The 15,730-nt window shown below is 35.5% G+C and overlaps 2 protein-coding genes across 5 annotated transcripts in view; both read left to right on the top strand.

The window, feature by feature from the left end:
* LOC129577699 (uncharacterized) overlaps positions 1-4,234 on the top strand; it is an 11,113-nt gene extending 6,879 nt beyond the window's left edge. For 2 of the 4 annotated variants that reach the window (XM_055465193.1, XM_055465192.1), the window contains exons 2-8: positions 795-1,626; positions 1,713-2,022; positions 2,144-2,257; positions 2,470-2,718; positions 2,786-3,354; positions 3,515-3,789; positions 3,880-4,234. In XM_055465193.1, the coding sequence (XP_055321168.1) occupies positions 1,249-1,626; positions 1,713-2,022; positions 2,144-2,257; positions 2,470-2,718; positions 2,786-3,354; positions 3,515-3,789; positions 3,880-3,988 (2,004 nt within the window). In that variant the 5' untranslated portion in view covers positions 795-1,248 and the 3' untranslated portion in view covers positions 3,989-4,234. The remainder of the gene's footprint in view (positions 1-794; positions 1,627-1,712; positions 2,023-2,143; positions 2,258-2,469; positions 2,719-2,785; positions 3,355-3,514; positions 3,790-3,879) is intronic. The other 2 variants (XM_055465194.1, XM_055465195.1) reach the window with 1 other exon arrangement.
* A 6,549-nt stretch (positions 4,235-10,783) lies between these two features.
* LOC129577698 (glutamate receptor ionotropic, delta-2) lies at positions 10,784-15,523 on the top strand. Its single transcript, XM_055465191.1, has 8 exons — positions 10,784-11,423; positions 12,604-12,695; positions 12,764-12,949; positions 13,033-13,372; positions 13,474-13,667; positions 13,768-14,066; positions 14,160-14,343; positions 14,549-15,523. The coding sequence occupies exons 1-8, from the start codon at positions 11,279-11,281 to the stop codon at positions 14,870-14,872; spliced, it is 1,764 nt and encodes a 587-aa protein (XP_055321166.1). The 5' UTR covers positions 10,784-11,278; the 3' UTR covers positions 14,873-15,523.
* The last annotated feature ends 207 nt before the right edge of the window (positions 15,524-15,730 follow it).

Here is a 15,730-nt window from a genome sequence, read left to right as displayed (position 1 = left end):
TGTAGTCATCATTCAATTTGTATATTTGCTAATTGTGTCATTTAAAGAATAGAAAAAATGCGGCGGCCAATTGTCAATAATTTTCAATTTTGATTGGTGTGGTCTCTGCACGCAAATGCAAAAAAATACCGCCTAAAGCATATAAATATTCTTCTGTTTATTTATTTTTTGTCTGGAGTATGTAATCACTCATCTCATATATATATATATATATATGTGTGCTTCACCCCAAAATCAATTTCAATGGGATTAATGTTAATTATAATTAAAGTTAGTCGCCGTGCACGGAAATTGATTGTTGTCAGTGTTCCCGTCGTCTTCGTCGTCATCGTCGGGGCCAAAACGTTGACAATTTTACAACACAAAATCGCATTGATCGCCATCTGAACTGGTTAGCATATGGTAAACATTGTGTTATTTTTTTTAATTGCCGCTTTAATTAACAAATCACCGCACATATTACGATACTTCTTTGAATTGACTGAATCAAACGAGGAAGAAAAAATAATAAATAAAACAAAACAATCGCTTCAACTGCCTATTATCCAGCCATTTTTTTGTGTATATGTCATTAGAATTCATTGTAGATTCGTGTTCCCATGAAAAACGAAAAGAAAAAAAACTAAACGAATGACTCAAATCATTCGACGATTAGTGCAAAGTATGTATAAGAAGAAGATCTACGATCACAAATTTTTTTTCCACCAATTATCACGTTTGCACTTAAAAAAAAAATTCGGTTTTATTGCTATCGGCATCATATGAATTATTAAGTTGATTTTATGCCATTTTAGATTGAAAACCGCAACGAAACCAATAGTTAAGAAGAAGGGCAACCACGTCCGAATGTTCCAATTATTTTCTACTTCGTTTTTTTTCGCTTGAAAAAGGTTGTGAAGCAAATATCGTGCAATTAAAAATAAACCATTTGCATGGCGAGAACGCATTGACTGAATGATGATAGATTAACTGAATGACTAAAATGCATGCTGTTGAAAATCCCATGGCAACCATCGATTAACTGAGAAAAAGAGATAAACGAATTGATCGCTTAAAGTCACAAAAACTAAATCCAAAAACCATCGAATAACGGATAACGAAACAACAACACCCTTCTATAATCCTTCTACCCCATATTTCTTCTTCTGCATTTCATTTTCTTCTGTCCGCATTTCTTGGGGCTGTTTTCTCTATTACGTTGCTGCTGTTGTTGTTGTTCTTTCGGTGAGAAAAAGAAAGCTCGTCAAAATGTCGTTAAAAAACTACATATTCTCTAGCATAAACACTAAGGGTGCCCAAGATAGTGATAAATTTGCTACGATCCGATTGAAATCGTTGAGGGTGAAAAAAATGGCAGTCAAAGGTGATGAGGATGGTGCCACACCAAGTCGCACCACCGAACAATCGGTTGTCGAACAGCCAACCGCAGTCAAAACAACCGCCGCCTCAAATGCCAATGGAACACAAACGGCCAACAAAAATGAAGAGTTCAAATGCTCTTGGTTCTTTTCCGGCAAAGGTCTATTGAAAATTCTATCATACATTACGGTCGAACCACTGATGCTGTGCTGGCTTCTGCCCTCTTGTTTCCTCTTCATAGCTGTCGAAAATTTAGCTTTAGAAAAGGTACGTTGAATATGATTGATTTTAAATCAACATTTATCATTCATTTAATTCGCCGATTTGTTCTTTATGCCGCTATCACCTTTCAGTCGTGCCGTGTTAATTTCAACTATAGTGATGTTGTCTGCGATAATATGATAGATAAAACGATCAATAATATCAACTGTGTTACTGTTCGTGAAAAGTTGAAAGAATCATCACACCAAGCCATTCATCTGTATAGTGATCGATCGCAAGTATTAGATGACTACACTTGGAAAAATGGTACACCGATTTTGCCACCGAATTCCAATGCAACCATAAAATTCGACATCACCGAATTAGAGCAGCTGGTTTGTCAAGCTGAAGTTGACAGCCAAAAATTGGATACAAAGCTGAATTTGATCACAGCACCGTTTGGTAAATTATATTTAATTTTGGGCCTTTTATTAAATATTTTGAATCAAAATAATTTGGAGAGAGAAAATTTAAAAATTTGTTTCAAATTTGGTATGAAAATATTTTTTGGTGTTTATTTTAGACTCGGTATTTGGCATCATTATGATTCTTTTTGCTGGAGGCTGGTCAGACAAACGGGGAAAACGAAAACCTTGCATGTTGATACCGTTATTGGGCGAATTGGCGGCATTAATTGGTAAATAATATCGTTTATTTACTGAATTCTTCTATGAATTTCTTTCTTTAAATAAAATTTGCTTCTTTTTTACATGTTCTCGCCTAACTTCAACTCGCCATTTATTTTGTTTACCGTTACATGACCATTTTCCGCTAATTTTATTCTTTTCACTCTTTTCCGTTCTCCCTCCTCGCACAAAATATTGTTTACTGCCTGAAAAAAAAAAACAGTTTACTTGATTGCTGCGGTGTTTTTCAAGCAATTGCCGTTGGAGTTCAGTGCAATTCTAGGAAAATTGTTGCCGGCAATAACAGGTGGTGCGAATCTTATGTTGATGGGTGTGTACAGTTACCTTAGTGAAACAACCGCTGAAGAAGATCGTACACTGCGTTTCGGAATATTTGCACAAGTCGTTCCACTGATTCCGATTGCATCCATTCCATGGTCTGGCATTCTGTTCCAAAAATTGGGCTATATTTGTACGTATACATGTTTTCTGCATTTGACAGTGCGTTTTTTGTTCATTGAATCACATTTCTATTTCAGTATTGCTGTTGATTTGCATTCCAATCAATCTATTGGGCGTGTTCTACATCCTATTCGTGATGAAAGAAGTGAAACGCGAAAAAAAGGAAGAGATCGAATTGACACCGGGTGTTGATAACCTGGCATTCGATAATGCTGAGCGTAATATACATGTGCGTGAAACACAAAATGCAAATGGACACCGTGAAATAACGTTGTCAGTGTCGGAACCGAAGAAAAAAACAAATTGTTTGCTCGACTTCTTCAATCCCGTGGTGGCTGTTGAGTGTATCAAGGTGTTGATGCGAAAACGCGTCAATCGTGGTCGTGCCACTGTGATTCTATTGTTCGTTATGTATTTCATTGCCATTGGACCAGCATTTGGTGAGGAGCCCAATGAATATAATTTCACTCGTATCGCCTTGAACTGGGACGGAATTACCTATTCGACGTATGCAACTTATGGAAATGCCACATCTCTGGTTGGAACCATTATTATGGTTGTTTTGTTGAGCAAATTGCTCAAATTCTCCGATCCATTATTGGGCGTTATTGGCACTTCACTGTCGTGCGTTTCTCGCATTTGCTATGTAAGTATTAAAATCAGTTCAACAACCCACATTTTAAATTCAATTTTTTTTTTACTATTGGAAAAAAGCATGCAATTTCACATTGTCATCCACTTCGAAAACAGAAACAATTCGTTTTGAACTTGATTTTTAACTGGAATCATGATTCAAATTATTTCAGACATTCGCCGAAACACTTGTAATGATGTACTTCGCTCGAACACTCGATGCGTTTATCAGTATCCGAGCATTGGTTATCAAGAGTATCTTGTCCAAATTTGTTGATGCCGATGAGCTGGGCCGCTCATTTTCAATTATTGCAATTATCGAAGCCATCGGTAAATTTGTGTTCGTGTCATTGTACAGTGTTGTTTACGAAAGCACATTAGAAAATTGGCCAGCAGCATTTTATTTCGTCAGTTTTATATTCCTCGTTATCACCGCTATATTATTTGCGTATGTATTAAATCATTTTTGAATCGTTAGTCACGCCAACATAAAATTATTCATTCAAAATAATATTTTGTCTGTTTTTCTCGCTTACAGAGTATTGTACTTCATAATGAAACGTAAAGACAAGTTTGACAATGCACAAAAGGCACGAACAGAAGCAGCTTCGAAACAAGCAGATCTCGGCGAAACAACACACATGTAATAATATTCAGCAGTGCCAGTTCAGATTTTATGCTATTTCTACTGTTACGCCTTCTTTCTCACCCTTCCTTCCTACCTTTTTTTTTCTCTCCTTCGTCAAAGAATTTTATAACTTCTTCTTTTTCTTCGTTTTTGTTTTTGTGTCTCTCTTCGTGTTATTTGTAAATGTTAAATTAATTTAGTGATTTAAAACAAATTTTATTTTGTGTTTACAATCAAATTTATCAAATAAAAACAAACAAGAAAATTTTATGAATTATTACTAGAAATTTGAGTAGATTCGTTTGTCATTGAAAAGCCATGTCTTTCGCTATATTCGTTCTGAACAAACAATGGCACAAAGGTGTACGTATCAACGCTAGCAATAATTAAAAAGGAAATTCAAGAATTGTATGCTGAAATCGAGGTCATTTTCAAAATGATATACAATGGCACCATTGTACATTGCTCAAATCGATTCCATCGATCGCTCACTCCTCGGAGTACGAGCTCGTATACAAAAGTGAGTATAAATAATACTTTAAGAGATCGAACCAATGTGTGATATAAGATTCAATCTATTTGTTCATGAATCAAAATTATGCTCAGCGTACATAGGCTTTGATGGAGTTTGTTGGGAGCTTCGTCCGTGGCGTGCGAGTCCATGATTTATAGGCGTTTGGAAATGTTGCTATTTGTAGTCGCGACTCGCCTGTGACATGTCCATTTCTTCAAAATATTATCATATCGATAGGTTGCTGCATTCGATATCATTATGTATTTTGGTCATAGTACAACATAACCGAACGAAATCGAAAATGAATGTCATCAATCAGCATATTGTAAACAAATCAATTCAATCATTGAATTCCCATTCTTACGCGCTTCGAATATCCAAACAAATGGACAATGATGATGAGGGATGGTGGTTGATTTGTACGTGATTTTGACTATCGATTAGTGTTTCGTTGTCCTGAAAAGTGGTTTTTAGTGCCCTAGTACGTGGGGAGGGACAGAGTGAGCGAGCGGCGAACAAGAGAATCGATCATGGCATTCAAACAGCATGTTACACACTAAATCAACTCGTCGGTAAATTTGGTGTGATTGATAGGAATAATCCCAATCTATTTTCAATGCCGACGAACGAAAAAAAATGAAATAAAACACAATTATTATTACGATGTCAAATGGAAGTTTTGCCTCGTCAGATTTGTGCCGTGTTATTAAAATAAGTCATTAGTTCCATAAATTTTTGATGGTCAGTTTTGCTTGCACACAGTTAATGTGACGCGGCACGGGTCTCAAAATCATCAAGAATAACTTGACGACAAATATAAATGGTTCTTTATTGCACCGAATAATCGGTTTGGTCATAGGAAAAGAAAATTCTGCAAATTGCACACATAATATGCTTCAATGAAATGCAATGAAAATGACATGAAGCGCTGATTTTGTTGGCATGGAGTATCGAAAGTCAATTAATCTCTTGATTTCACTGCGTCTCTCGCTCTCTATCTCTCACAATCTTTCTTTCTCACAATCAAACGCCTTGGATCGAATCCAATTTCATCCAAAATCTACAGTGTATAGATTCTACACCTACAGTTCCACTGTAGGCATTAGTCAAGTGAATTTACTCAGAAATTCATTTCATCCTAATAAACAATCTCTCCCCATATTATTCGAAATTTCCACACGGAACATAATATGTGTAATTTAAATGGAATTATAAGCTTAGCGGTAATTGCTAATGGACGAAAAGTGATGCCTGCACATTTATTTGTCAGCCCAAGCATGTGATTAGATGAGAGAAGGCACACACATACCAAAAATTGTGAAAACTAAATAGCAACAACAGCAAGCACAAGGAAAAAGAGTGAAAGAATCAAAAACAGCGCACATACAATGCGATTGAAAATGGAACACAGGAAAAGCTCACGTCATACCGCATACCAAATGCAATGTGCGCGGTTTAATTGGAATTTATTGGTGATTTCAATTGACACCTGCGACTATCGCCGCGCATTTAATTGAAGTCAATCACACATTGGGGCCAAACGATGTGACGCGTCCACACATCGTATTATTGACGTATACAAACAAAGGCTAACATTCAATAGAAAAAGAGGAGAACAAAGAATGCTATCGCGTTGTGTTGTTGTTGTTGTTGTTGTTGTTGTTTTTTTTTTTGGCCGCGCGTAATATATATTGGTGGCTAGGTTAAGGTCATGTGTTCATTTTCTTTGCACTTATCAAATCCAATAGAGACCGCACTTCATTTCGACTTGGTTGTTGGTGCCGTACATACATATGATGTCCTATGTGTCTGACATCAAAATTCCAATTAAAATGAAACATGTCACCGCCCCAAAAGCAACAACATTTATGGATTTTTCGTTATTTGAAAAAAAAAAAACAATAAACAATCACCAATTAAGAAATTACAAGAGACAACAATTTGCATCGAAAAGAATAAATGATGCATACAAATGGTTTTCAAAAGCAATTAGAAACAAGAAAGTTCACCTCGCTGCGCTCGGTCTTTTTGAACCTACGAAAGGACTCATTTTGGCCCTGGTTTGTTATTGCATAACAAACTATAATTGAACCGTTACATGAAATGCAGAGATTGCATATTTACTGCTGAGTAGGCCTGAGCTGAGCTGAATTCGCTAACTCAGGCGCCTGAAGCGGTATTTTAGCGTACTTACGGTGCAAAATTGTCGTGGCACGCTGGAATTTACCCAAATATAATTAGAAAAAAAAACAAAATCAGTAGGATTTCCAGCGTGCCACGACAATTTTGCACCGTAAGTGCGTTAAAATACCGCTTCAGGCGCCTGAGTTAGCAAATTCAGCTCAGCTCAGGCCTACTCAGCAGTAAATATGCAATCTCTGATGAAATGTACTACATCACAATGTATGAATGGATTCGACAGATAGCATACAGAGTACAATAGAGTTCAGGTCACCAAAAATCAAAAAATCAGCTAAACTTCTGTATTAAATTCAATGCTACCACAATAACCAATACTCAACATGATATATCCTAATGTATGGAAATGAAAATTTTCAAGTATCGTATTGGTAATAACATGTTAATCTTAATTTGTAGTTAGTCACAGATAATAATTAAACATAAAAACAGAATCGGTTTTGGAATGAAAAAATCCAAAGTTTTGGACCCCCATGGAGAAAAAAAAAAACAAAGTTAGTACCTTTTACATTTACAATGTACGTTTCATGTAACGGTAATAAAAACCATGCATCCCGAATAGGTATTTTGCGGTACAGTCTATTCTATGGGGCATTCCATGAGCCATTTCATGCCGCATTTTCGTTCATTCATTTCAAAACTTCCGAATCAAATTCAAATTTGCTTCGTGCACTGCAAATTCGTGCATTGCCTGCATTCGCCAAACATTTTATTGAACGAAGAAGAAAAAAACACCCGGATTGACATGCATAATACATTGATTCCAAATGCACTATTTACTTGTGTGTTTATTGGACGGTAATAATATTTCTTAAGTGTATTGTTACCACGATAAATGCACTACATACACACTCATTTACACTAATTTCTTTTTCCATACATCCACTGTTCAAAACGCTGTGGGTTTGTTTTTTCTTTCATTCACTGTCATTGATATTGATTTCCCTGTACGACGTACAGTGTACGTATTCCACACAATTACTGATTGCAATATGTATGGGTTTTTATGTTGCGTGCATCAAATTTAAACCAATTTACATACGAAAATGGTTGTCGGTAATACACACAACTTTGGAGTCGCCTGTGTAAATATATCGCTCATTTTCGATTGATACACATAATATATGTTAGCCACCAGCCAAATTATATTATGCCATGTAATCATAACGTGATGAAAATTCGTGTCTTCGGTTATTTTTACGGATGAACGGGCGATTTTTTCCTATTGTGTAGCTATTGTTTATTTTTCAAATGACGCATTAGAAGAAGTTAGCATTTCATTTCGTTTGGGAAATGGCTATCATTTTTTGTCCGTTTAGTTTGTTGTTAAATTTTTGAAAAATTGGCTCCGAAAAGATTTGATATGCTAAATCATTTTGAGCATGCAATCTAAATTTTAGATAAGGTTTTGCAGCCACAAAATGACCCACGTTCCTAGCTGATGTTATAAATGAGCTTGATTTCATGGCGAATTTTTATGCGGAAATTCATCGAAAAGTGCATTGACTAATATTGACACTGGCCCATGGCGTATCTACAATTTATGTAGATCATTTGCAATGGACAAATTATTTTTTTCACTAAGAAATTGGTTTTCGACTTCAACAAAACGCAAATAAACGGCATTAGACTATAACGGCAAATTGAAATTAGTAAACAAAAATTGTCCTTGACAAAGAACTTGGAAACATTTCCTGATGCGTAGTATCCATTTGCCATATTCAATTATGATTACCGTTTTTTCTTTCGCGTTGACATCTGCATATGTAATCGATCGTTTCCACGAATACCGATGTTTCATTTCGTTAACGACATTGTCTGATAAAATGTATTATGTGTGTCGTCGACATGTATCATATCGATGCTAAAAATCTCTTTCCATCCGCCCGGCCATTGCCTGTTGCTTAGATGACATTTTGTTCATTACATTGAACTGATAACATGGAATAGACTGTAGTCATTCTCATTTTAATCCCACGATACTTACTTTAATGTCATATCAAAAAGAACCAATTTCATGTTATCGGGGAAAAAATTGCGTTTATACTTTTCAAGTATTTTCCTATCTCTAGAGGATTAATGCTAGATAGGGCGGAGAGAGAACCTTTTAAAGCAAGAAAGTGGAGACTGTGGGGAGAGGAAGAATTTTTTTTTATGTAAAAGGTTTCCCTGCAGGCCGAATATTTTTTAGTATAGAAAACACTAAATTTTCCATAATTCGAGTAATTTCTCCATTGTTTTGTTTAAAAGAAAACACAGAAGAATATAAATGGGTTTTCTTCACATTTTCATTGGATGTGAAGAGCTCATTTCCAAAGCCATATATGATTGATTTGATTTATAATTCCTGTTGGGCACGTGTTCCATCATCGTCTTTGACGCTCTGTGATGTTTGATAGGCTTGAAAGAATGGTTCATTTTGTTTGCTAGTAAATCAGGTCAGATTTCTATCAAATTATGTGGTGAGCTTTAATTCTTGTTTATAATCGTGATTTGTGATTTCAGACGATACATTCGATGACCGAACACTATTTCATAACCTCAACACATACACACACTCGCGCGCCTTCTATTCATGAGCACTTAAACAAACAATAGGCCAATAAAATTTGTTGATATTCGATGGAAAAATGGACTAGAAAACCAATATACGCAGTGCAAGAGAATGGAATCAAATTGATTTGTAATGCTGATGTTTTTTTTTCGGACAGGTGTCCGTTTAAATCATTAATAACATAGGTACTATATAATTTGCCCAACCTTATTGACAATCTATAACGCTGATATACTATGGCCTACGCATAATTTTTCAAAATGTGATTTCTTCATAAGAGCTTAATTATCCCATTAGATTCGGTGTCGCTTTGTGAACAAATTGGGTAAAATGAAGTTGAAAAAATATCGAGAAAACTCTTCCGAATTAAAGTGATCGCTGATTTTAGGAACATGTACATTTCAACATTTTCTCACGTAAACAAAACAAGAATATGTTTAGAATAAAAAAAAAAGCTGAAAAGAAAATGAATCGAGTTCCAGCACAACCATCAAAGCAGCCTTGGCCTGGTGTTGGTAGGACACATCTCGGAATTTGATATCAGAATTTAGATACGCTAATACAAATGCATGCTCATTTGACAAATAAACAAAATCCTCTGCCAATTTAATGCAATAAAACAATAAAAAGGACACGTGTCTATCGTTGTAATAATATTTTTGGTGTGTATTCACTGTTCATTGGCCATTCGAAGCAATAAAATTTTATGCATTTTCATGAGACTCAAATCAAAAGCTTCATATATGGTGCAGCTTTGATGACACTACATGTTTTATCGTCATACAAATTATATGCAATAAAATATGAATAAATGATAGTAATGTATTATCCCGGATTCACACAAGGAATGATGATTCAGTTTAATGTTACCGTTGCAAGTACATTCGACGATCATTATGAATGAAATCTTTCGAAAATCCGCGCATATAACAAAAATGGTTAGTTGAAAGTTGAACAAATCCTACACCAACAGCGTATAGCACTGCACACTTTTTGTTGAAAAATGGCGAAATTTGCCGTAGAGAGTGCGCTTTCTTATGGACATTCCAATGGAGAACTGTTGGCGCCCACTTGACGGTTTTTTTTGATAGCTAGTAGTGTTAGACGCTGTTGTCCTACACATGATGTGATGCTGTTGTCTGAAATATGAATAGCGTACATTGTCATTTGAGATGAATGTTCCAATAATAATTTCATAAGCTGCGGCTCTAAAGCCAACCAACACTTTTTTGGACAATAAGTTTCTACCACCCTCCTCCCTCGAGCGACACCTAAGCACATATTTGCTAGCGAAGACCTAATGTGAACAGTGCACTTCCATTGGATCCAAGCTCAGGGCTAAATATTTACTCTCTATTATGAACATTAAATAATATTTACGTTGACATCACGTCTATGCGATGTGTTTTCACTTGGTGTGTCATATGTTTTTGGTTCGCTGTATGATTTTCCATGGTTTGTAATTGAGAGTCCCCGTAGCACCTACGTGTTTCAAATTACGCTAAAAAATAAATAAATAAAACAATACAATCGATTTTGGTTGATAAACGTCTCACCGCGCGCGCAAAAAAAAATACCTCCGATTGGAATGGGCAAAAGATAAACAACGAAAACTCAACCAATCACCACATACCCAACACACATATACACACACGTGTGCCCATTGTGGCCCGACACACCAATTCACATGCCTTCTGGCTAACACAACCATGCATTGTTCACGGCTCTTTTACTAGTTTATGATGATTTCTCTGCAACCGATGACCGAACCGATTCGGTTAGTTCAACTAAAGCGCTTACCTATATAACACGCAACCCACGTCACCTCGTTTAACCAATCCTCGGGATGTTCGTTTTATTTGAATTTATTGCGATACATTTGCATAGTCCTTAATAATAGTGTGCAACCAATTGAAAGCAGAACGAAAAAACAAACCGCATTTTGTCAAATGTTTTCAAACCAATGGACGATTTCAACGACCAATCATATTAAAGACAACGATTTGCTAATACCAAAATTCCGACATCCGTTGGATTAAATCATGTTTGGATTAAAAGTTCTACTGATCGTTTTATATTTTGCAACAAATTGCCGCTGTAACTTCAGTGAACTGGTCGATGTGAATGCGATCATTAATAATGTACAGTCCACACAGTTACCAGAGTTTGACGATCAAATTGGGTCAGGTAATGACGAATTTTTGAGATTCGACGATTTTTTCCTTCAAATAACTGAAAAAATAATGGAATTTTATGCCGACGAACGAGTGTACTCGTAAAAATAAAGTGAAACATGAACATTTTGTAAAAAAAAAATACAAAACAAAAAGAAAAAACAAACTAAGAATATAAAAGATCTGAAATAATGTTTAATAGTGCTTCTGGGCATATTTATTTAAGAAAAGGAGACAAAATAGAGAAATTCTCGTTTAAGCCTAGTTTACAGTTCAGCGAAAAAATCATTGTTGTGAAAAGAAAACAGATAAGTTTAAAAACCACCTATCAAAACGATAATTCCGCCATGGATTGAATTTTTCTCGAAAGATTTTCTTTGATGGATCGGATTTCCGACAAAAAAAAAACTCTGGCAAAAAAATGTTCGCTGAAAAAAGCTTGGGAATTTTCATTTTTTTCTTTCGCCGAACCGTAAAAAAATTCAGTCGCATCAAACAAATACAAAATGGCTTCGTGAAATAAAACTTTGAACTTTTTCGTTCGGAATTTTTTTAAATCATAATTTTTTGCAATATCAAACAGCTACAAAAATCAAAAAAAGAATCGCAAAAAATAAAAATTAAATTGTAACAGAAAAATGTTTAATTTATTGTAATTGTGTCGCAAACCATCCAAATTGTAACAATAGACTAATTTTCTGCAAAACTTTGAAGGGTAACTGTTGTATTTTATATCATATTTGAGAAGAACACGAAAAAAACTTCTGATATGAATATATGGACCCGTGAGCATAAAAACGACTTATAAAAACGTCGCCGAACAAAGCGAAACACCTATTTGTTACTCGTTCAATTCGGAACAAATTGTACACTGGTATGTTACGTCGACAAATCTATGTTACGTTTTTATCGGCGATTTTTTTTAAGTCGTTTTCATGCTCACGGGTTCATATGACTTATTTGTATTTTTTTTTTAGAAAAGTGGTTTATTTTGAGACTCTGTTACAATTAGAACTATGTTACTAATTGGATGGTTTACGATATCAGTATTTATTTCGATTTTTCTGTTCAATTTGATTTTTTTGTTGAATCGTACGGACGAAGACAGCTTAGTTTCATGAAAAAAAGTCACAATAAAAAAAATATGGCTTAAATATTCGAATTCAGTGCTTCAATGAAAGTTGTCATTGCAGATGAGGATTTGTCGATAAAATCAAAGCTCGAAAAATGGAACGAACTGAAAAATCGTCTAAATGGAGCCGTTGTAAAAGTGGTTACGCTTGAAGTATGTGTTGTTTTTGAAAAAAAAAAGAAGTTTTCAGTTAAATATTCCTAAATGATGTTATTTAATAGGATCCGCCGCTGAGTTATACCGAACTAGAGTCGGGAAAGTTGATCGGCAAGGGTGTAGCCTTTCAATTGTTCCAATTTTTGATGGACAAATACAATTTTACGTATGATATCGTAAAGCATGATCGCAACATAATTGGTTCTTACGATGATTTCAATGGCAGTTTACTACAGAGCCTGTATAAGAAGGTGGGTAATGCCGATTAAGCACAGTAATTTTCCATCTGAAAATATTCTAGATAAAATGGTCATGAAAATGTGGTTGTTGGCAGGAATCGGAAATAGCAGTGGCTTTTTTGCCAATCCTATCGGATACGCGCGATTATTTGAAATATTCGGTAACTACACTGGACGAAGGGGAATGGGTGATGCTAATGAGACGTCCGGTAATCTCTGCAACGGGAACGGGTTTGCTTGCACCATTCACACTGAATGTATGGATTTTGATTTTGGTTTCGTTACTTGTTGTTGGCCCATTAATCTATTGCATCATCATACTACGGTTTAAAATCACCGGCGATACCGAACAACGAATGTATGCTCTACCGCATTGCATGTGGTTCGTGTACGGTGCTTTGCTGAAACAGGGCAGCACTTTATCGCCGATTGCAGGTAATTACAAGTTATTTTCCCGATTATCCATTTAAACGTTTAACGATTATGAAGGCACATCATTGAACATTCATCTAACTATTGCTTCGGTTTCAATGCAGACTCAACTCGTCTCATATTCGCAACATGGTGGATTTTCATAACCATCCTAACTTCATTTTATACCGCTAATTTAACCGCTTTCTTGACACTGTCACGGTTTACATTGCCCATCAATTCATGGGACGATATTTATCGAATCGAAAAGGAGTTTGTGTCCACAAAAGGCGGATGCGTTGAATATGCAATATTGAATGTAAGAAATCAAATTGAATTCCAACTTCAGCTTAGTTTCTTTTCAGTTCGCATTTTGGCTTCGTTCGAAATTTAATCAACCACATTTTATCTCATCACAGTCCAATGAATCGCTCACAATGATGCGCAAAATGTACGATGATCATCGAATCATATTCTCGGATAAATCGGACAACGACACACTCAATGAGTACGTATTCCGAGATGGTTATGTGTTGGTCCGTGATCGTCCGGCGATAAATCATTTGATCTACAGCGATTACCAAGAGCGAAAGCTTCGCAATCCAGCTGACGAAAAGAAGCAATGTCCATTTGCAACGGCCAAGGATCCATTCATGAAGCGAAAACGTTCATTCGCCTACAATCTGGAGTCCGAACTAAACATCATCTTTGATCCAGAGTAAGTTTCCGTTTTCTTTCGTTCGATTTTCTGTCTTGATTTCGATCTTGTTTTTGTTTTTCTACGATTTTGTGCATTGATTTTTTTCATTAGCCTGTTGACGCTGGTGGAAACGGGTATCGTGAAATTTATGCTCGGCGAAAATCTAACGAATGCCGAAATTTGCCCGCAAAATCTTGGCGGCACCGAGCGGCAGCTGCGCAACAGTGATTTATCGATGACATATTGGATAATGTTGGCCGGTTTTTGCACCTCAGTTGTGATATTCTTTACGGAGGTATTGAACATATACGTATATATATCAAATTGGCCGACATTTTTAAGAACCAAAAGAAAATAAAAATGAATTTTTGTTCCGCAATATCATAATTGATTTCGAATTAGAATTTTCAATCGGCTTTCTTTGTTCATTCATTCTGTTTGTCGATTAGAAACAAAAACCAACAATCGCTATTCTTTTTCTCTATCAATTCCGATTTCAGGTCATTTTCAAGCTATTAAATCGACGTCTTAACTATGATCACTTGAAATTCCGAAGTACGACGTTCAGCAAAAATTTCAGTAGCAAAGCGGCAAAGAATATGTCGAATGTAACACCGCCACCATCGTATGCGACGCTATTTAATCGCAACAAAATCTTTACGACAGACGATTACATCAACTCATTTGATTCGAACAACAGTGGCACAAAGCGAATTATCAACGGTCGTAATTATATGGTATTTCGGAATAGCGACGGAGAGCCACGTTTGGTACCAATGCGAACACCATCAGCGGCTCTATTTCAATACGCATACACAAAGTAGGCTGTGTGTGTGTGTGTGTGTGTGAGACAGAGAGAGAGACAGAGAAATGGAGAGAGAGTTGGAATCAGAAAATAAAAATCATTGACATAATTCTTCTGATGATAATTTTCCCTTGTGAACTCTCAACGCTTTTTCGATTATGAGAAAAAATAACGTACAAAACCGAACCGTCCAAGAAAAAAAAAACATGATCTGGTTCATTGACATCTAGATTAACATTATATTCATAATTATTGCTAGTGATAAATTGGAATATTAAGGGACAAATGGATTTTGTATTATAATTATTGCATTGGAGCTTCATGTTTTATTCAATTACAAATCTATCACTGTGATGCTAAGTATTTTGTAATCATCATAAGATAAATAGTTTTAAACGAGGTAGAACAAGAAAAAAAAATACATACAACAGCGGTACCATTTAGAAGTGAATACATTATTTATGAAGTGATTGTTCAATTGATGTACTCTTTTTTCTGTTCAAAAATAATTGTTTGTAATCAATTTGGATGTGGGAGTGGAATGGTTTGATAAATACGCAAATCCACCATGGGGCCATAGCCAATCACATGCAAATTCATTAAATGTGAAATAATTATTGATTTCTTTTTTTTTTAGAATGCCATCACATCCATTTTAGGTTCAAATGACATTTTAATTGAAAATAAAGAACAAAGAAATGTTTAAACGATTAAAGTATTGTATTTTGTTATGTTAACATTGGGATATCAATAGTCTGTTGTGACTATTTAATACTTATAAGTATTAGGTAAACACATGAATGTGTGAAAACAGAACGATTTTCGCGAACAAAAAGCCACAATGATAGAGGCAAACCAAGTCCGGATTATAATGACT

This window comes from Sitodiplosis mosellana, unplaced genomic scaffold, assembly GCF_009176505.1.
Source record: "Sitodiplosis mosellana isolate CC-2019 unplaced genomic scaffold, AAFC_SMos_1.0 Smas_scaffold_6197, whole genome shotgun sequence".
Taxonomy (NCBI): Eukaryota; Metazoa; Arthropoda; class Insecta; order Diptera; family Cecidomyiidae; genus Sitodiplosis; species Sitodiplosis mosellana.
Note: the sequence above shows the minus strand (reverse complement) of the source record. Positions and strands in the feature narration are given on the sequence as shown.

Coding starts and splice junctions, on each gene's coding strand:
- LOC129577698 (XM_055465191.1), top strand. CDS start 11,279: ATGTTTGGATTAAAAGTTCTACTGATCGTTTTATATTTTGCAACAAAT. Junction 13,373..13,473: donor CACTTTATCGCCGATTGCAG/GTAATTACAAGT, acceptor GTTTCAATGCAG/ACTCAACTCGTCTCATATTC. Junction 14,344..14,548: donor TTGTGATATTCTTTACGGAG/GTATTGAACATA, acceptor TTCCGATTTCAG/GTCATTTTCAAGCTATTAAA.